We start from the raw sequence: 22,482 nt of genomic DNA on the forward strand, positions 1-22,482 counted from the left end.
CATTAAATTTGAGTTGACAATCTTAAAGTAGAATCAATTTAATAATAAATTAATCAGAAACGAAAAAAAGTAACTACATAGACACATCGCACGAATGTCCCGAATGCAAGGCATTCAAATCATAATATATATATGAATCCAATACACAAATAAATTAAGAGATGTCGCGATTACCACAGAAACTAATGTTCCGACAGACATTGTTAAATGTTTTGAATCTTTCCGCTGCACGACGTTACAAATATTCGTCGTAAATACATAAAATCTAGTAACAACATTATGAGATTTCTTACACGAAGAATGGCGCAGTTGTCATTTTTTTTTGTCCACCAGTGTACCAAGTATCAACGTCTGAAAGAGGCCTCGGTATTCGCTTGTAGCCGCGTTGACCAAAAAAGACAAAAAAAGAATGATCCTCGATGTTAGAGATCGGAAATGGCAGCCGTGGCTAACGATAGATGGAACAAAGGACGTGGCAGAGCACCGATCATTCAACAGGCAATCGATTAAACGTCATTACGTGTATCGTTTAGCTACCGATCTTCGGCCGATTCGAGATCAAAGAACGGTGGAAAATGCGATACGGAGTAAAGTGAAACAGGCCTGCGCCCGGGCAGGGAAAAGACTCGGCCGGGCGGAGCCAGGGAAAAGACCACCTCCACCTCCTCGGGATCACCTTCGAAGTGACCAATACACCGCTCGACTAGAGCCATTAAGGTACTTTTCATCCCAGATATTCCCTCCTCGACAGGCCCCGGGACGAAGGCGGAGCCTTCCACGGTTTCAGGTTGTACCTGCCTTTCTTTTCCTTTCTTTTGGTCGCGTTCCCTTCTTGGCCAGTGTGCATCCGATTCGGCAACCGAACAGTTCGAGCCCAGAGCCCGAAGCAAACAGATCTCTCTCACGATCGCTGCACTTTGCATCCGGAGCAAGCCGATGGTTCTCTCGTTTTCCTCGATTTCACGCAGCCTGACAACTCGCACACAGCCGATCGTTTCGGGACTCTGCCGAGAGCTCGTTTCCGTACCGACGCGTTTCCCGTGCCGATCGAACCGCGAGCCGAAAAAGTGACCGAACGCCGATCCCCGAGATACCTCCAACGAACGAACGACATTTTCTATTTTCGACTTTCTTCGATCTCTTTTTATCTTTACGGTGGTGATACAGTGATTAGAGACTGTCGAGGGAACAACTATCGGCTAGATGGCTGTCAGCACTCTGAACATGGCACCTTACTTCACTGGATACCCATTTCAAGGTAAATTATGTCCCGTGTTTATTGTATATAACGACAGCCGTTTAAACCCGATCTCTTTCGTGCACATCTATTTTTATCGAATCATTCGTATGATCTTTGTAGGTGAAGTTGAACGATTAGTTTACGAAAAGCTTGATTGAACTTAGGAAGTGATTAGAAATTAAAATCTTACAAGCTGTGCTTTGACATCTTTGGTAAAAATAGCGTCGAATTGCAATCTTAAAACTTTCGATCACTTCGGCAAAAGTAGCGTTAATGTTTCAACGATCGCTTTGTATGTTGCGTAGAACAAGCGTTCGAGAAGAACTGCTTCGGATGCACAATTCTCGGTGTCGGAGCTGTCGCGCGATAGCCGCGTGTCATGCTGTGCCGTGGAAGCTGCGAATCTCCTTCGAAAGCGATCATTTTGTGTCACTTACGGAGCTTCGATAGATGAAACTTGCATTTAATTGTTGCTGGAATTCCGTGCTCCGTAACTGTAACGCTTTCGATATTATTTTCGATGATACTTGGGTTGTTTTCGAGAGAAGTGTCCGTTTACTATAATGATACCGAAGGGACGAACGGTAATTTATGGCCGTATGCTACAATTATACGGTCTCTATGCTTTTTTAACCCCTTTCTTTTGCGGTTGCAGCGACTACGATTTCTTCGTAGTTCATAATTCGCTGGAAGAACAAAAGGATTGATAACTATTGTATGTTCATACATTAACAACGATAAAATAGAATATTATTTCGATTTAAGCGAACTAAACAACATTTGTTAGACTCTGTTCAGAATCTCTGTCACGAGTCTGACACGATATTGTAGGGCAAGAGGTTAACAGTGGAACTGCGAAATCAGTCAAAATGACTGGTTTCTGATTTTTCTTTCGCAGTTAGAAACGTGTGTATGTGAGTAATTGTTTAATAAACTTCTTTACCCAAGAATACTACAATTATTAGACTATGGATTTGATGCATTTGTAATAAAAACAAGATGATGCAACTTAAAACAGTAGGGAGAACGAAAGAATTGTACACTATGTTTACAGAGCACTAAAAGCAACCATTTTATTTTGCTTAATAAAAGTAACAAAGATATCTTTTTGCAGATTATTAGCGACTCAAAGAAACAAATTTATCGAACTAGTTTTCCATAAATGTATGTTTATGAACATCGTCACTGTTACGAACAACGTCGATATATTATTCACAGTTTATCGAGATCATTAACACTAGAACTATTATCAAACCAGTCGAAATGTCTGGTTTCCGATTTTTTCTTTCACAACTCCTGATACTGTAAAAATGTCTTTGTCAGCAACTTTTATACGAGCTTCTTCGTTCAAGCATATATTATAATAAAAATCGTGCAAGTTGAAATGAATCCAATCTCGTCGATGTTATAAAATGATAAACATTAGCCACGTTTAGGGCACGGTAGTTCTAGTGTTAAAGAGAGGAAGAAACTTCGAATGCATCTACTGTTTCTTGCACACGATGGAGGTAATTTATATTTTGCATAAAAATCCAAGGTTTATATATTATAACAGAAAAATCGTACGAAGGTTTGAGTAAATCTAACCTTGTCATTGGTATGAAACAATATACGTTATCCTTGCTTACGGCTAGTTGTAGTATGAAGTGCTTTTGCACGCAATAGATGCATCGAATCCACACGTATATAATTCCTTTTTTAATTTAAGACGCGAGCAGGGAAAAATAACTTTCTGATAAATTGTACAGACAGCTGATTTTCGTATTTGAAATTACCATTTTCAATTAACCGATTAGATAGTAGTTTACAAACTTTACCCAATCAACGGTCTTTACCTGGCCCGACGGTTTGTACGAGTAGTGTGTGTTAACGACAGTCACCTATTCTCACCTCTTTATTTCAATACTCTGCTAAAAATGTCAGAAAAGATAGACAATGAATACCCCCTAAGCGCCGAATTAATAAACCGCGAATTTTTGTATAAAACAAAACTAGTCTGCGGTAATAAACAACGGAGAAGAGTTAAATTTAAATATGTTTCTGCTCTTTGGTAAGTCGAAAATCATGTAACAGTTATTTTAAAAGTCTTTGAATGTTTAAATATATAAAATGTGTAGTCTACTAATTATTTTAATTTCATATCCTGACACGAAATTAATACGCTTTGCTCATGCGTCGCTTGTACTCACTGACACATGATTTCACCATTGTAACATCGTTTTCATGATAAAATCTGATGTGGTAATATTTCTTGTTCGAGAAACCGTACAAAAACGAAATTACCCTGGCTTTCGTTTCTTTTATCTTTCTGACGATGATTTAACCTCGAGCACGATTTTTGTTCTATGATCCAGATTTTATTTCAAATTAGAAGACACGAGTTACATTCAAATTCAGTGGATCATGTATGAAATCTTCGTCACGAGTGTGACTTGTTATAGTGCAATGGGTTAAAATGATCGATCTTTAAGAAGTTTCTAAAAGAGATTAGATGCTTCGCTTTACTTTAATTATGCGACTAGAATAGGTGTTTTCTTAAAACAGGGAAATTTTTCTTTGATCTCTAAAGCAAGGATTTATTAGAGGCGGGCATTATTCGAATTGTTTCGAATAAATATTTATCTAAGATAAATATACAAATGAATTCTTTTTAGTCGAATATTTTATTCTAATAACAATTATTCATTATTGGTCATACAATTCGAATAATTCTTCGAACAATTAATACATTAGAGCCCCTGTTATCCGAACGTTCATTCTTGTAATAACCTGATACCAAAACATTTTTTATTATCTAACAATTTCATACATGTTCTCTACTAGGTGATAATGAATACCAGAATATTGTAAAAATAAATGTTCGGATAAGGGAGCCTCTACAGTATAATAATTATTCGAATAGGGATTGTAAAATTATTCGAATAATAATGCGAATAATTGTTGACTGTTTCTCTTTATATGTAATTTTATAAAAATATAATTGTACAAATACATTCCGGATCGGTTCAGTTTAAACTGCTTATAAAATTATAAAATTTCTGATGCCTTTTTTTTAACACCCGTTGAAAGATCATTTAGTTTTCATTAAATGATTATTCTACCCAAAAGTAACAAACTTTCCAATGCTAAATTTGAAAGGAGCCATATGGAAGAAATAAATCAGTAAACTATGAAAAAAACGCTTTGTATTCTATGATTTTTATTCAAATCGATTATTTTTCGTATGAATTCCTACACGAATGAATTCTTATTCGAATAAATTCTTATTCGTATAAAATCTTATTCGGATAAATTTATATCTAGATAAATTTTTATTCGATTAAAAATAACGAATAAAATATTATTCGTTAGCCTTTATCTCTTCTTATCCATCCTCCGAATAAAATTAAATAAATTAAATAACGAATAAAATATTATTCGTTAGCCTTTATCTCTTCTTATCCATCCTCCGAATAAAATTTTGTCAAACTCCGCGTTCTACGAATAATCGATATTATCTTCCATTGATCTTTGCAATGATTTTTAATTGACCGCGCGGTCGCTAAGGTTTGCAACAATTGGTAGCAGGCTATAAATAGTTCTTATTCCGTCATTAAAACTTCAATTCCAAAAGTAAACCAGACTGTTCGTTATTTTTGATCGAAATAGTTCACCGAGAATGAAACAAGATCCCGGTTGCTGAACGTTCCATGCACCGATGTCGGATGCCTCGTGGAGTTTTTACAATGAGCAAGAGGAACTTTTACAGCCGATGGTAATGGTTTTACGATGTGCTTTGAGTGAATTATTCCCTCCCTGTTAAACGCTTCGCCTTTTTTTCTGCTTCTCGAATGACCTTCTTTGGACGCGTTGCGTCGTTACGCAAACCGTTGAATTCAACTATGTGAGGAGGAATTAATGCGGGACATCAAAGGTTCGGAACATCATCATTTCCCATCGGCGGAACAGGCTGTTCTTCGAGAAACATGCGAACAGGCCTTCGACACGTTTTCGTTCTTCGGTTTCGTGACGGAGAATATTCGAGGCATTGGGTGCAAAAGCAACTTAACCCAGTTTGGGTTGGAAACGAAGAAAGACAAATGAAATGCTTATTTATTGATTTTATATGACAGAATTAAAATGAACGAAGTTTTCCAATATAATCAAATGTTTGTTATCACTTTACAATAAATTATACGATTGAAGTGCAGTCATCTGAGATAGACACACTCGTTAAATATCAGAAAAATGCAGGAACAGATCTAGGTTGTTTTTGCGATTATCGATTATTATTGAGAAATTGTTGAGAAATGAAGTAAAATCAAAGCAGAAAATCTTCGTATTTAGTTTTTATGAAGAATTTGTATTTCTTACAATGAAAATATAAAACAATGTATGTATTGTTAATGAATTGTTAATTTTATTGTACTAATTGTACTTATCGTTATTAGTTCTTCTTGTTTGTACCAATATGTATTAAATGTTTCCAAAAATACTCTCGATTTTTTTATTTTGGGGAAACTGCAGAAAATTTTATATGCACTTTTTTAGCGCAAGTCATTAAATAAGTGACTCGTTTTTTTGTATTAATGAAATTATGCAAACTTTGAAATTTATCTTCTCGAATGCATGTGGGAAATTGTCCGTGACGTTTTGTTCAAGCAACATTTATCGAAATTTTTACTACAATCTTTTTCCATAAATCGTTTTATTTTTATATTCAATATAGCTTCTACCTTGCGTTCGATCTCTTTATCTTATATTTTTGTTCTATTTATCAATTATAATCGAGAGAGAGAGAGAGAGAGAGATCGTTTTTTATCTTTATTGATATTGCTGTTAGAACGTGTATCCCTTTGGCTTAATGTATTCATTGTAGTTACGATATGCAAATCAAATAATTAAAAATACTTTAATAATACCATTGCAATGTCACGCTTTAATTGACCCGATGGCAACGCGAGACAAATTCAATATGATGCTATCGACGCAAGACTGTTCGGCACACATGGAAAATTAACGAGCATATCGTGAACATGTCCTATTCTTGAACTTTATAAATATACTCGTACATAGAAAATAAAAGAATGCGGTTATGATGGATTTCGATTAAAAATAACTGAATTCGAGTTAAGATGTTTTTGCTCCCAATGCTTCATTTCAGATCATAAGAGCCTGCTACGTTTTTAACGCTAAATTTATCAAACCGATAAAATCTCTGGTTCCACATTTTTTTATGTTCAAATTATTGAAATTTCGAAGACTCTCTCATAGAAAACGATTGAATATACTGTGCAAGACACAGTTTTAACTCATCATTAGACTGCGGATTTTTATGCAAAATAAAAATTGTCTACATTAATTTCAAGAAATAGAAGCTGTATTGAGCGGCCTTTCTTTCTTTAACAATTCTAATAGATTAACACTAATTCATTGTCATTTTAAAATCCTTCTAACCGATTTTAATAAATCATTTAAATTTCAATATCCTTTTAGTTAATGGGTTAATCGAATTGCACCGCGTGATTATTATGTTTGCGGTAATAAAGTTGAATAAACAAAATTTAGTTTCACTTGATCATAGTTTAAGAATTCCTAATTTGGAGCATGAATAAGATAAGAATGTAATACTTTGAAAAAAAGAATGTTGGAAATATTTGTGAATGATAGTAAATATGTTCATGTTCGATGTCAATATCTGATGATTGAGGTAAGCTCTCCGACGGGAATCGAGGAGCAACATAAATACGCACAGCAAGCCATCCATTTCTATTTGTTACGTACGTAAATTATTGTTCAAATTGTTTAGAAATTAAAGAAATGTGCATTTCGTATTTTATTAAAATGAACAAAATTTACAAAATTAATTCACGTTACAGTAAATTCTCCCCAATTGTCCCTCAACTTGTAAACAAAAATGGACAAGAGGAGATACGATTATTCAAGCCTGGTGGCACGTTTTTATAGTTGCCGATTGTCAACAATTATAAAAACGTGCTACGAGGCTCGAATAATCGTATCTCCTCTTCCCAAATTGCCCATTTTTGTGCGTAATCTCAGCGCGAATTAGGGAAAAATTACTCTATTTGTTCTATTGCAATATTTTTTTGTTGAAATAATAACATGTTATTAAAAAATGAGAACTGTAAAGTTTCGTATAACGTGAAAAGCTTTTGCAATTAATATTTATTAGTTTCCGATAATCAATAATGCTTTTATTTTAATTTCGGTATAAGAAATCCTCAAATCGATTAAAAGTGAAATAAATTGTTATTCTCCCAATTTAATCTGTCATATATTAGCATAAAAATGGAAAATTTCATTAATATCCATTTATAATGAAACAGTACCGTTAAACGTTGCAACAAATAAAAATAAATTTTCCTTCGTCCCCTTGTGAATCCTATTTTTAAGCTCAAAATACAGCTGTCAATTAATCTAAATAACTCCATGTAATGATGTTCATAAATTGTAACGTAAGATTCTTTTGGATGATAAGAAACGCTTCAGCACGTAAGATTTTAGTACTCATTATCTGTATAATTTAACCGACATCGCGTTGAAACTTGAAACCAGTCCAATTAACCTACTAGTCAAATTTATTATCAGCTAATATTCCCGAAGATACGTACGCACTGCATAATCATTACCTTATTAAAGCAGTGATAATTAAGCTGTATTTGCTTTACAAATTCAATTCCAACGTTATTACTTGTTTTATAATACAAACTTGGTCTGAGTGGCGGAAACTATTTTCGATAAAGTAAACTATTTTCATTTTTTAACCCTTATCCATCGTTTCTGACAATTCGAGACATTTACCACTGATTCTAAACAAATAGTATGTTCTATAATTCGTTTTGTTAGTATAATTCATTTCAGTATTTAAAACGATTCATTTTTCAAAGCGGATCACGCGCGATTATTTCATTCCAAAATATTTATTAATTATAAAGTAGTGGCTGACCTCACAGAGGTTATATTAAAAATACAGTAACCTTTCTTGCTAGGTTCTGATTCATCAGTGAACTGTGCATTTTATGCATTCATAGCAAAAATCAATAAAAAACAATAAAAACATTTGAAGAATATTTAAAATACTGTTACGTTATTTGAACACGTTAAAATGATCTGGAACAAAAATAAATGTCTACGTAGTTCCAGTAGCTTGCAATTAATGCAGACAAATTTTATTTGACAGAATATTTGTATTTCAGTAATGTGAAGAATTCCAATGACGAATTGAATTCATCAGTAATGAAGCGTTCCATAAGAGTTGGTAAACGAAATTCTTCGACTTAATAGATAACATTTTCACGCGATCTTCCTTAGTATACTCTAAAATAAAATATTATGAATACGAAAACAATCTTTTTGATCTTTAACGCTTTGACTGCGCTTCACCCATGTATGAAATTTACGAAATTTATTGTTAAGATAATTTAGAGCCAATTTAACTTATAGTAACTTTATAATTTATTTCACTTGTTCTTTTTTTAAGATTTTAACATGTACATACCACACATGATTGGCCCGACTGTAGATATACTTTTAATTCGTAATCAATGAGGGTTGTGTCGAATTGATACAAGGGACGAATGAGGGTTAGTTTCGTGAATCTAAACAGTTTCCCACTACGATTAGGTATCACCGCATGCGTCGGTAACGTATCAAAGGACGTGATTTAATTAGAATTTTCCCGAAACTAATTTTCAATTACTACAAACACATTAATAATCTCTTAATTGTAAGGCGTTGAAAAACATAGAAGAAGTGAGAATCCGCAATAAAATTGTAATATATATTCTCGATTATGACAGTTTTATGTTAGTTCTGTATCAGATTGTCATTAATAAGACGTCATGTCTTTACAAGACGAATGCAACGAAGTATTTTGATCAAGAAATGATCACATATATCCACCTAGTTATTCTTAAACCATTTAAAACCGTGTAATCTGGAATTTTCGATCTTAATATTTTTTATGAAGATACTCAATCTTACATATTTTGCTAAAGACCGTTTTAATACAACATGACTTTTGTGTATTCTTCTTGTGTAAGCAGAAAAACGTGTGTGTGAGCAGGTATAATGATTTAATATCTCGAAGTAATATTAACACTGTGTTCCGTTAACATGAACTCACTATTCTTTACTCGTACGGAAATATAGTAAATCAAAAGAACGAAGATGCAATCTTGTATACGAACACTGTGGGCAGCCAATAAATTTGATTTCTATCGGAATGTAATTATAAAAATTTGTAATTCTTAGGTACTTATGGGTACAAATTGAGCCGTTTATTTTGAAAGTGGCATAAGTCACTTTTTCAAAAAAATCGAGTTAGTGGTAACACTAATTACAATTGAACGGTATCTTTTCATTAAAAAAAAAAAAGTGACTTATGCCACTTTCAAAATAAACGGCTCAATTAGTGGTCACGGTTTTGAAAATGTATTCAAATACACGGGTACATATAATAAATAGCCGTCTATTAAAAATCTAAAGATTTTCGTGTTCTTAAAATACTCGTGTACACAGGACACGTGTACCATATAAGTAAATTCTCTCGAATTATCGCTCAACTGATAAACAAAAATGGATAATTTGAAAAGAAGAGATGCGATTATTTGAGTTTCGCGGCTCGTTATTATAGCTGATGACAATTCTCGACTATAAAAACGAGCCGCAAGGCTCGAATAATCGTATCTCTTCTTCGCAAATTGTCCATTTTTCTTTACAAGCCAAGGGACAATTGAAGAGAATTTTCTGTACGTAGATTCTTAACCATATGAGTAAACGAAAGGTATCGTTTGCGGCAAACGCATCAACAAGAGCCTTAGAATGCTTAAATGATTTTATTCCAATAATATAATATCAAATCTTATATTAAACTTTTGTTGCTTATAATGCTTTGTCATGTTATCGCGATTACCGTTAAAATAAACGAAAGCGACGGTATTACGGACAAGCACCATAATTGAGACCCTCACCCTTGCAGATGACCCGAGAAAAATTCACCGGGTACAACGAGTTAAAGAGTATATCGGACAGTGTTTTTCTGAACAGCCTGTAGAAAAGAAGTTTGGCTTCGCGACGACGGGGAACACGCAGGCGATCTCGTAGGCGTCGGTATGTACAAGAGTTGAAGTACGTAGCCAGGGCCGTGGGTACCTAATGTCTGATATCGGATAGGCCCCGAGCGACGGCACGTTGATTGAAGCCTTCGCAACTCGGAACTCATACCGAACTTTAAATACATGCATCCCCTTCGCCCGTACAGATATTCTCACTCAGTCAGGTAATACGCGCGCAACTCTTCCTCTTCTCACAATCAGTTCTTCACCTCACCTCTTGGCTTTACATCGGACCGCCTGCGCGCGGCATCGGATCGGGACTCAGCCAGTTCCGTTGACCCGATTGTTTGCGGAATTCATCATTTATCATACTGTTACCAACGGCATCCGATACGAACGGGACCGATGATTGATTCTTTTTGGGACACGCGGGAACCTTTCAATGACCAGCTCGCGAATGCGGTTTTCGAAATTTATTCGTAGCCTCATTAACCCCTGTGTCAATAACCAAAATTGCCGACACTGTTCTGTAAACGGGATGCTCGAGTAACCCCTTACTGTTTTATATCATTCTTATATATATAAAGCTATATTATATATATATATAAAGTTCTAAAATTGGACGATAAAGTTTGATACACGTTTGTTATACGTTTGTAGAAATTCTCCAGAGAATTAATAAAAATAATCATTTATTACAATAATAAATGTATAATATATATATATATATATATATATATATATATATATATATATATATATAATAATAATATAATATAATATATATATAATAATATCATAATAAATATATATATATATATATATATATTATACATTTATTGCTGTAATAAATGATTATTTTTATTAATTCTCTGGAGAATTTCTACAAACATATAACAAACTTGTATCAAACTTTATCGTCCAATTTTAGTACTTTTCTGATAATAGAATTGTAGACCGGAAACAGATATCGGTAGAAAATATGCAAATAAATGATATGATGAGACATAATGAAATAGTGAAATATAATGAAATAATGAAATATAACCAGGTATTTATTTTACAATTATAAAAATTATAAAGGCATTTTCTTGGGAAAATTGTGTTCTTCTTTCACGAGAAAATGAATGACGATTTTATTATGTTAAAACTGGAAAAAAAGAAACTTTTTCACAATTTTCTGGTAGCTTTGAAATCTTATACTCGTACAAGTGCCGTTTCTTATTGGCAAAATATCGAATCAAGTGCTCCTTTAATACCTTCACAAAACGAGATTTTTTAAAAGATAAACATCTTTATTCCAGTATATATTACAGAAGAAGTCATAGAAAGTTCAAATAAATTCAATATTGCCATTTTCAACATTTCATCTGCAACATGAAATGTGAAGATTAAAGAGTACTCGAGTGAAATATAAATGATATTATCAAAAGTAGTAATTCATTGTGTGTTAATGCAACCATTAAAACTATAATTATTGTAACAATATTTTAGTCTTACACAAATTGAAGATAATCACGCGGCTGCGATATAGCATATTTGAATTTTTGACTATCGATTTATTCGAAGTTGAAGTTTCACCCTTCGGGCGATGAATTACTGTCAGTTCGTTGACAGCTTGTATTACGAAAGAACATAATTATGCAAAGCTGCAATATATCGTAGGAATAATACAAAGTTAAATTTGTTCGAGTAAATCATAGTGAAAATGTTGCCTACTAACAAAATATTCGATATCGCTCGACGCTTTTGATGCGACTGTACATAAAAATATTACGAAATTCTATCACGATGGGGTTATGGAAACTCCTAATTATAAAATACAGGAAAGATGAAAATACTTGCCACTAATTCCTAGATAAACGGTGCTCAATAAATAGCATTAGTTCGAGAAGCGTCGCCTCGAGGGTAAAGTTTGATCATGCGAGTTGCGTCGAGCGAATTCAAATCGGGGATGCCCCTATCGCGTCATATCGGCACGATCATGGATATTAGCGTGATCGCCCACAATCAATTACCCGTTATCAATAATTCATGCTGGAAATTATTTTCTCAATGATTCGAAGCACTGCAACCCTATTTTATTTTTGCTACAGGGTGGTCTTTGTGCTCTTCGACGAGATACAAAGTTTTACATACAAACATAATATTGTATTGTAAATATAATATTATAATAACAACATTCAACTTCGATGTATACTGTGCGACTTCTTCAAATCGAAGTCTCCGATACCGAACGATATTTTGAATCGATCTCTTGAAATGAAGTTTTCGTTAATAAAGCACACTTTGAATCTGATTTACGAGATCAAATTTTCGTTAATACTCGGACTTGACTGAATCACGACGAGGAAACAAATTAGGAACATGCGGAATTATATTAACTGATCACCGCATGTATCCCTAATTCTATTTAGTAATGATTCGTTCAAATATCAAAAAGAAATTGAATTTTAATCAGTTTGACTTTCACGATTATAGCCTATATAGGTATTAAAACAATAACTTTCGCATTGCTCGAATTGTCGACCTCTATATACACAGAATGTTCAAAAATACGTAGATATGATATTTATAAAGATAGTGTTTATAATTGAAAATGTTACCTAATTTTATTCCGATTTATCGATACTGGTACTCTGGATAATTTTGGATCAAGTATCTTTCAATTAAATCTATCTTATTTAAAAAAGATATTTATTAAAATATATTATACATTATAATCATTATTATTATAATTAATCATTATTGTATATTATATAGTATAATACATTAAAAAAGGTACACTAAGTTAATGATAATTTCTTGTATATCACTTACATTCATTTCTTACTGCTCTCAAATATAAGGAAATATCAATTGCTGTACAAAAAATATCATTTGCATACTGGAACATTTATGTATATTTTTGGACATGAGCTGCAATACTCGACGTTCTTATATAAAAAACGATTTTAAATAAGTAGAAATCGCTGAACGAATATCGTACTATTTTTTAAATATGGGCAACATTTCAATGGATAACATCATTTCGCTTGATTTGAATAAAAATATATTTTCAATGTACCCTATTCATTTTAATTTGTATCTAGAAATATCGACCAGGTTTTGCACAATATTTTCAACAATATAACTTTTTCTTATCCCATTTTTTTGCAATTCTTCTCTATCATCGATAACGGCTGATCAAACTTGATTAATTGACTGCGGATTTTTAAACAAAATAACACTTGTCTGCTATAGTTGCAAGAAATAGAAACCAAACAGTAAGTTGATTCTTTCTTTTATCACTTCAATAGATTATAAATAAGACATTGCCACTTTTTAATTCTTTTAATCTTTCTTCTATTTTAAATTGCAATCACCAAATTTCGTCATAAATGCATAAAATAAAAAATAAAAATTATTAGACACAAACAACCACATAGGTTTTAATACCCTTTTTCCTGTACGATAATTATACTGACGATTACACGGTTTTTACATCGCCATTATTAACACTCCTACGCTCTCTTACACCGAACTAATACCTCATACAGATACAAAGAAACTGATTTACACAAAATCATATGTTTATGTATATAGTTATTATGTTAGGTAGTTTTTAGTATTTTTGGCTGTACCTGTTGCACATATTTTAAATATTAAGCAAATAAAAGTATTTTCGAAAGAAAACCAAAAACTGATGGAGGATTTCAATCCTCCTGATTGGAGGATCAATCGGATTGAGATCAGGACTTTCAATGGATCATTTTATGATAGAAAATTCTTGCTTACGCAGTTGATCTTTTTCCACTTTTGGCGGCTTGTACAAGATCCTGATGTTATTGAAATACAATGTGTTCTCTTCGAGGAGCAGCATGCTTCTTGCAGCATCTAATAAACTTTTATTAATTTACGCAAAATGTCGTTACACGTCTCTGAAATATGACGAATCTACCTCAGCAGTTACCTCGTAAGCTTCATTTCCATTTCGATCATTTTGAAGTGTTATTTTCAATACTTTTCGCGCTGTCTCGCTGCATATTACTGTGCCAATATAACGTTTCAACATTTATCTTGCCATATACTTGCAGATTATGTTTTACCACTTTTAGTTGAATACATCGGCAAATGTTCGTTTGCTTGCTGATGTTAATGTTTTTGATGTAATGTTTTTGACGTGGTCAAAAATTATTTTCAAACAACAACAGAAGAGAAGTAAACATTAGATTGATACAAATTTTCATGGCTTATTTTACAATGCAATCAACTATAAAAAAATGTTTTTAATTTTGTTCTAAATGCTGTTTATTTCGGTTTTATTCCTGTCAAATAAAAAATTACCTGGAGCAAAAATTCAAAAAATGCTTGAAACTAGGATATATTCTTTAGGCATCGACGATTGAACATTTGCATTTTTATGAAAATCATTAGAATGGCGGCTGTCGAATATGTACAAAAAATTTGTGTTTTTTCGTTTATATTTTCCAAAATTATTAAAAATTAGAAAAAACATCAATCGTCAATGCCTAATATATATTATACTGAAGGTACCTGCAAAATTTCAAGGTAATCAGTCGATTAGATCTCGAGATATCTCGCGTGCCGTTTTTAAAAGCACCGTTTCGAGAAAAACGCGTTCAATGTTTCCGAACGTAATTTTTCAAATTTTTAACGCTGCGGCACATAGATATACGAATCGGCAACAGGCTTCTTATTTCTAAAAATAGTTTATCATAAAGGCTGGGACCATTTACAGTCTATTTTTTAGACTTCAAACTACCATTTCCGACGAGAAAAAGGAAACTCGATTTTTCCAAAATTTCAAAGTAGTCGGACCCCTTAACGTAACACGTCTTCGTAATGTTTAAACAGATCACCGTTAACGTAACAACATTTCATTTAACTTTGACCATTACATTAATTTATTTAACGACATCTTTCGTGCGAAACGACCATGCTGCACGGCGCAGTCGAAGTTCATTCTTGCCACGTGCAATAAAGCATTCCGAGATCAATTTCCCCCCACGGTGATCTCGAGCATAGTTTTCCTATTGAACCTCGCACATGTTGCTACAACCAATTAGGCCTCTTCAGCCGCATTCTTCGGCCGTGGTACCTACACGATCCATAGGAATTCTAGAGAATGGCCGCGGCGCGCGAGAGCTCGCCGTGGAAGCGAAATGGATCACCCAGCTACGAATTAATCCGTTTGTTCGCGTATTCAGCGGGCAACCTCGAATGTTTCGTAATGGAGTACGGGGGTCGGTTACGTAGAATTTCACGTATTGTCGCGCAAGAAGTTGGGCCCGACTATAAAAGGGGGCCACCCCGTCACTGTACATATACACGCGTAGCTCTTTTCGCTCCGAACTCGTCCCGAAGCCTGTGCAACTCACATCGCGCCCACTGGACCGCGCGCGACAGAGAGCAACGAAGGAAAAGAGAGAGAGAGAGAGAGAGAGAGGGAGAGAGAGAGAGAGAGAAATAGAGAGAGGGGGAGGAGGAAAGAAAGGGAAAGAGAGAGAGAGAGAAAGAGAGAGCGAGAGGAAGAGTGATCGAGTCGGCGGCGGCGGTCGGCGCCTTTTGATCTTGCCTGTAATCCCGTCGGGCCCCGCGGCCTGACTGACGTCATGAAAGGTGTCCGAGAGCCATACATACGCGACGAACCCGTCTAAGTGTGCGATGCACGCTGGTGGATATGTCCTTACGGCCCATTGGGATCCCATGAGGAAGGGGGATGTAAATCTTGAAGATTTGATGAATGACGAAACGGGACTACTTTGGCTACATCGAGAACGGTCGGAGGAGTGGTTCGGCGATGTCCCTTTTTTTCCAAGGATACCACCGGCAATTAGCAGAAGTTTTCATAGCAGGTGTTGCGAGGGCTTCGTGTAACGACAGGTTCATTACAGTGTTTCGTCGATTATCAATTTTTCTCGTAGTCGGCCGCATGTTTTCAATGAAATTATCGTTCAAGTTGTTATCTCGTCCCTCATTATCTCCGTGCCCGCGCGCCACCCGACAACGCCGCGCGGTACCCTACCTGTCCCCACGCGCTCCGCTGAATTTAATCAGCGATAAGGTAAAGAACTGCTTATTAAGAAACACCGATCAATTGTGACCCCATCGCGAAACAGTAGCACAAATAATACAACAAAAACTAGACGGAGCATGTGGATGCAAAAATTATGTTCATATTTTCGAACGTTGTTTTCTTTGGAGATTCACTCGCACAGATACTTTTATGTAACAATCAGCCGCAGAAACGAATGTTCAATCGAATACCCGTTGTCCCAATTTATGAAACAGTTGGCATTCGTGTTTCATATTCGGTGTCCCTATTTTGGTACGGGCACCTAAAATGGGCATTCCACAATAGTGTGCTAGCTTTACTACTTTACTAGTTATTTCTATTACTTTTTATTCATATTAAATAAATATTTCAAGATTCCTTACGTTATCTGGAAACAAAAATATAAATATTCAACAATAGTATTTTTCAGTTTTAATAAAATCGACAACAATCTTGTACTTCCTTAAAAAGCGTTCCGTAATTGGTATTTTTAGCTTAAGGAGGAATCTGGTTTACAAACTTAACATTTTTGACTTCTTTTTGCATAAATCGGTAGTAATACTCATCGAAAATATCGTTGCTCTAATCCAATATGTCTAAATAATGAAGTTTAAACGAAAAGGGCATCCATCGACAACAAAATTTCATGCAGAATAAGAAAAAATCTATATTAGTATTAAGAGACTTTAGCGTTAATACAACAATTTTCTTTGTACTGTCTAAATGTTCAATAAAACCCCTCTAAAGTGTTAAATAAGCTCAACTTACAGTTGTGGGAAAAAAGAATTCTTGAAGTTCACTGATATTTCAGTGTTCCCGCCTCCCTACTCCCCTTAAATCGATTCGGCGATGGTTATTTTGAATCAGGTCGATTCGAACATTTTTTGCGAGCAACGAGGTGTCGTGTTCTCTTAGAGTTTTCTTGCGGGAACGGCCCCTCGGAGCGGCAACGTGTTCGAAACAATGCTTCTTTATCGCATTCAATCAACTCCGAGCATCGTAAAGTTTCTATCACGGTTCAGATTGCTAGGAACTTCCGACATCGCGCGATCGTTTACCTACCCGATGGAGAAATGAGGGAATCGCACGGATTTCAAATAATCAGAGGACAAATGTTTGGATTCGTGTGGATTCGTTCTACTGCGTATCTTCGTTGCGTTTGAATTTATTTTAGAAATTAATAGGCTGCGGGTTTTTATATCCAGAATAAATACTCGCACCGGTTGCAATCAACGAAAAGCAAATTGAAATTTCATTCGCTTTTACACTCGAACGACGGATCTTTCTCACGGAAATATAGCTGTGAATATGCTTGGGATCTTTTTTCATTTTATTTGTGAAATTGTTTCGATATATGGACGGTTCAGAAGTTAATCATCGTAAGTCCACTTTTCTTTGGAAATGAGTGGCGCGGTGTAAACACATCTTTATCGTAGGACCTATCGATCGAAAAATCAATACAGTCGATTTCTTCGTAAGTAAAGAGTAAATAGTTCAGATGAAATTTCATTTCCTAAACAAAATTGACATTTTTCTTTTGTTAGCAGTATTGTTACTTTTTCATAACTAATTTGTAAAATCCTTATTTATTTCAATTTCAAGGTACATAGATTTCAAGATTGAAGCCTCCCCTTTGCAATGATCTCTTAAATTTTGACCTACGATTTTTTTTAGTCGCTTTACTGAGCATCGAGTGAAAGGTGTACTACCTATTTTACGGTAACACAAGGTTCAGGAGGGCTCTACACGAACGAACTTGTTCCTCGTTTACGTTTCACAAAACGACAAAAATAATTCGTACAGTAAGTTTTGAGAAGTCGTTGCAAAGGGGAAGCTTCAATCTTAAAATCCGTGGTCCATTTATTCGTGAACAACATTTTTCAGTGGTTCTGGAGATGTTTGAATTTGTAACATTACCGAGTAAACCTGTGTCTTCAGTTTACCGTTTACTATGAGTTATAAAAGCATGATAGGAAGAATGAATTGCGAAGATAGAGATTTCATATACCAAATGTTGAATTGAAGTAAATTATATTGCTGCGAAATTTTATAGGAATTAATATTTCTAGATAGATTTTGTGTGTTAAAATAAGTCTAAAATTATTATGGTACGACTCGTCATTACGAATATATTTGTTTGTATTATAATATACTAAAAGTTGAATTGAAATAAAGATCATTATACTGCTGCGAAATTTTAAAGGAATTAATAAATAAAAGATTTTGTGTCTTTATTTAGAGGTACTTTACATGATCACTTTGCAGAATTACAAATTTAATGTCGGTGTATAGGCGTCATCGGAGAGCAAAGTGTTAAAATAAGTCCAGATTTATTTCATGGTATTACTCGTTTTTACAAAATTGTAACAATATAAATACCGACAATTCTTCGAACAAATCTGACATTCAATGTTCGAATACATTTTACATTGACTGTAGTTAATGAACCGATTAGCAAGTTCCGTGTAATCGAAACTGACAAAAAAAGCATCGCTTCTTTTGTTGTTGTATCGGAATTTCATTGCGACATTATCATTATCTTGAACACCGGGGTCGAGAATCGGGAGAAACATGCGGCCCCGCAAATACGTGCGCAAAGCGCGTGTAGAAATTAAATTTTACTGGTGATTTTTATGCAAACGGTCTTTTATGTAAATATGACACGACGAACGTTGTCCCGGCGCAACGCGACGCGACGCGACGCGGCGGGAGCGTGTCTCGAAAAGAGGTAGTTTGCATGCGTGAATTTTCAGGAGACGAGAGATTCGCTTAGGTGAACCCCTTACCTGACTGGATTTTACTGCTTATCGCAAAACCGGACTCGTAACTCGTAACACTTACTTTTCGTAGGCCCGTGATCTCTGTCTTACGTAAAAGTCCCTCCCTTAAGGAGTCGTAAGGTGAACATCATAAAAGGGTACCAGACCGTCTACTACCGAGACGCATCTCATTCTGCTGCCTCCTTCCCTTCTTCTGCAGTGTTTCGTCGTTTCGAGCCTTTCACAGAGAACTCGCCGCTACCGGCCTTTCCGGGAACTTTTTCACGCAGATTTTGCTGCCGGTGCTCGTGTAACGTCGTTTGTTTAACTTGCCGATTATCATTAAGTTAATTAAAAGGAAGACTAATTACTAGTAATTAGTAGAGTTTTAGCGACACCTCGCGTGACACCGGGCCTATGGTGTTTTTCTCGACCGGTCCCCCGGATAAATATGCTTTCCTCGTCACGGTCGTTTTGTGTTACGTATCTCCTTACCGACTGGTAGTTCACCTCGTAAATTGTTAATCTTTTTCCGAACGTTCTCGTGGAATCATATATACAACTTTAGCCGCGTTTCGATTTTTTATTGGGACATTCTTCTAAGGGGTTATTTTAGTATGAAGTGCCTGTGTTTTTAACTTCGTTGGGGAATTTTTCGCAGAGAAACTATTATACCTTTTGCAGTTAAATTGACAAGGTTTATTTGTACGTGTTTCGAGGATGTTTTAACATTTTTTGGAACAGGAAACAGTTAAAATTAGTGGCACTGCATACTGTCGAACATAGTCGCTTTCAAAAGAAGTCGTCTCACGGTTTCCATGAAAGTTTCTTAATTAGTATGAATTTCGCTATAGCAGGTACTAAAACAAAAGAAAAACGTCGGTAATTAAAAAAGTGGCGGTACTTTGAAATTCGATTATCGATTTTTGCATGTTTTCATGGATATCATGTACGCCGTTCTGAAAAACATAGTTTCAAGAAAAATGCCTTTAAAGTTTAGAATATCTATAATGATTCAAGGTCGTCGCGTGAAGGTTGTTCAAACAACCATAACTTCGCTAATATTAGGAGTTCGCATGTAACGTTCCTGGGACGTATTTTTGAAACTATGTTCTATAACCCGAGAAAGATAACCTACGTCGCAGAAGCGCCTGCGAAGACTGTTGATTTTTGTTAATTTTTCATAGAGGTCTAGTGATTTAAGTTTAAAATTACTTAAAATATAAAAAAATATAATATAAATGCATTTTATTTTTACAATAATGCCAAACCTTTAAAATGACTAGATTAACTTAAATAAATATCCATTGTTAGTATAAAATTGACGCCTTAGAAAAGCATGCGCCTCTGAAGCGTATGGTTATCTTTTACGTACGTTGTCATATGGTTATCTTTCTAGGGTTAAGAATATACAAAAAAAAAATCGATTTTTTCAAAAGTTCACACTAGAATAACCCCTTAAAATACGTGACGCTTGCAAGGGATGATTTTGAAAGCCCGGAAATTCAAAAAATTCTACCAACACAAAAATTCGATCAATATAACATTTTTCTAATTGTTTAAACAATTAACAAATCGTATACCACATGCATAGGTTTGGGCGGGAGATGTAACTTTCATTAGTCTTTTTCTGCCTTGTACAGTTTGCGAATTATTGCAATAAAATAAAAATAAGTTTTTAGTAGTAATTCACAGTACACAAATTATATTGTGAAATACTGGATAAATTATAAATGATATTGTAAGATATTACGCAAATCACATAAATTACATTGTGCAACAGCAGAGAAATTGCAAATTGTATTGTCAGACAACTGTGTTCACTGAGGACCACGCAGCAAGTTTGCTGCCTCCTCCGTCTGTCATAGTCGATTTATAAAGTAACTCATGCACCCTCGTTTCTTTTTCTTTCAGGACAAGGGCGTGTGAATCAACTCGGTGGTGTGTTCATTAATGGGCGCCCATTGCCGAATCATATTCGTCGTCAGATCGTAGATATGGCCGCAGTCGGTGTCAGACCATGCGTAATCTCTAGACAGCTAAGGGTTTCGCATGGCTGCGTGTCGAAAATCTTGAATCGATATCAGGAAACGGGATCGATTAAACCGGGTGTGATCGGTGGTAGCAAACCACGGGTGGCTACGCCCGAAGTCGAAGCAAAAATTGAGGACATGAAGAAACAGAACCCCGGCATATTCAGCTGGGAGATACGGGAGAAGCTGATAAAGGTCTGTTGACATCGTCTATGCGATATTAATTTGATTTCTTGTTCATTAATTCTCGGCATTACCGCCCCTTTCGACATTTATTTTCAATGCTTGAAGAATTTGTTAAACGCAACGTGTCTCTATTACGAAATGTTTGAAACAATTTATCGAACTGCAGGTCTTTGTGCAAAATAAGAATTTTGTTCGACGATGAAATTTTCAAAAAGCATCCTTTTAATTCCAAGTATTAGCAAAATTTAAGTAGTTCAATCATTGTCCAGTAGACTAGTCGTTCTATCATCTAAAAGTAATTCAAGTCATTTAATCCAGCATTAAAAGAGTAATTGCATCTGGATTAGTGGATGAACACTTTTGTGGGCCACTGTATTTGGTATATATTAGTGAATTGTTTAAGAAAAATTTATGTATTCTTTGACTTTGACAAATTGATTGACAAATTCATGGTGTCTGTTCGTAAAATATTACGATATCCCAATAATAATGACAAATTTATAAATAATAACAATTTTAAGTGAATTGAAAAGAAATAGGGACAACAAATAAAAGGGTGGAAATATATTTTTATATAAAATATCTAGAAACGCAAGTGACATCATGGGTTACGCATTTGCCATGATTGATTACTCGTTCTATTTGCACAACAAAAGATAGAAAAAGTGCATCTCGCTAATGCAACGCTTTAAGCAATAAGCAACTGTCAATACAAGATAATGATATAGCCGGAACAATGGTTCCTGCCAACATTATTCAATAATCCACGGACGTATATAGCGTACAAATACGTGTATGACGTTGGCTGTCAATCAATGAAAAGTAAAAGTCTACATTTTTATTAAATATCATACAAATATCAAGCAAGCCATCGCGAATGCCCGTTGCATAGAAACGGTTTCGTATGTTTCTTGAAAGTGCAATTTGAACAGTTCATTAGTTATATTTACGTGAACTGACATATCTGCTCGTCACAATTTTTAATTGCATCAATATTTAAACTTGTTAATAATTTTTAATTTTTACTTCTGTAAAAATCATTTCTTGATCGATTTGTCTCCAAATTTCTAAACTGTAATGTTACATAGTTGGTTATTTGATGCGAATTTGGATTAGTATATAATTTTACAAAATAATGATTGCAAATGGT

At 34.7% G+C, this 22,482-nt stretch overlaps 1 protein-coding gene across 1 annotated transcript in view; it reads left to right on the top strand.

The window, feature by feature from the left end:
- Nucleotides 1–867: 867 nt before the first annotated feature.
- Nucleotides 868–22,482, top strand: part of LOC117222942 (protein gooseberry) — a 44,791-nt gene continuing 23,176 nt past the window's right edge. The window contains exons 1-2 of the mRNA XM_033475006.2: nucleotides 868–1,258; nucleotides 21,028–21,341. Coding sequence (XP_033330897.1) covers nucleotides 1,204–1,258; nucleotides 21,028–21,341 — 369 coding nt within the window. The 5' untranslated portion in view covers nucleotides 868–1,203. The remainder of the gene's footprint in view (nucleotides 1,259–21,027; nucleotides 21,342–22,482) is intronic.

Source organism: Megalopta genalis, chromosome 12 (genome assembly GCF_051020955.1).
Source record: "Megalopta genalis isolate 19385.01 chromosome 12, iyMegGena1_principal, whole genome shotgun sequence".
Taxonomy (NCBI): Eukaryota; Metazoa; Arthropoda; class Insecta; order Hymenoptera; family Halictidae; genus Megalopta; species Megalopta genalis.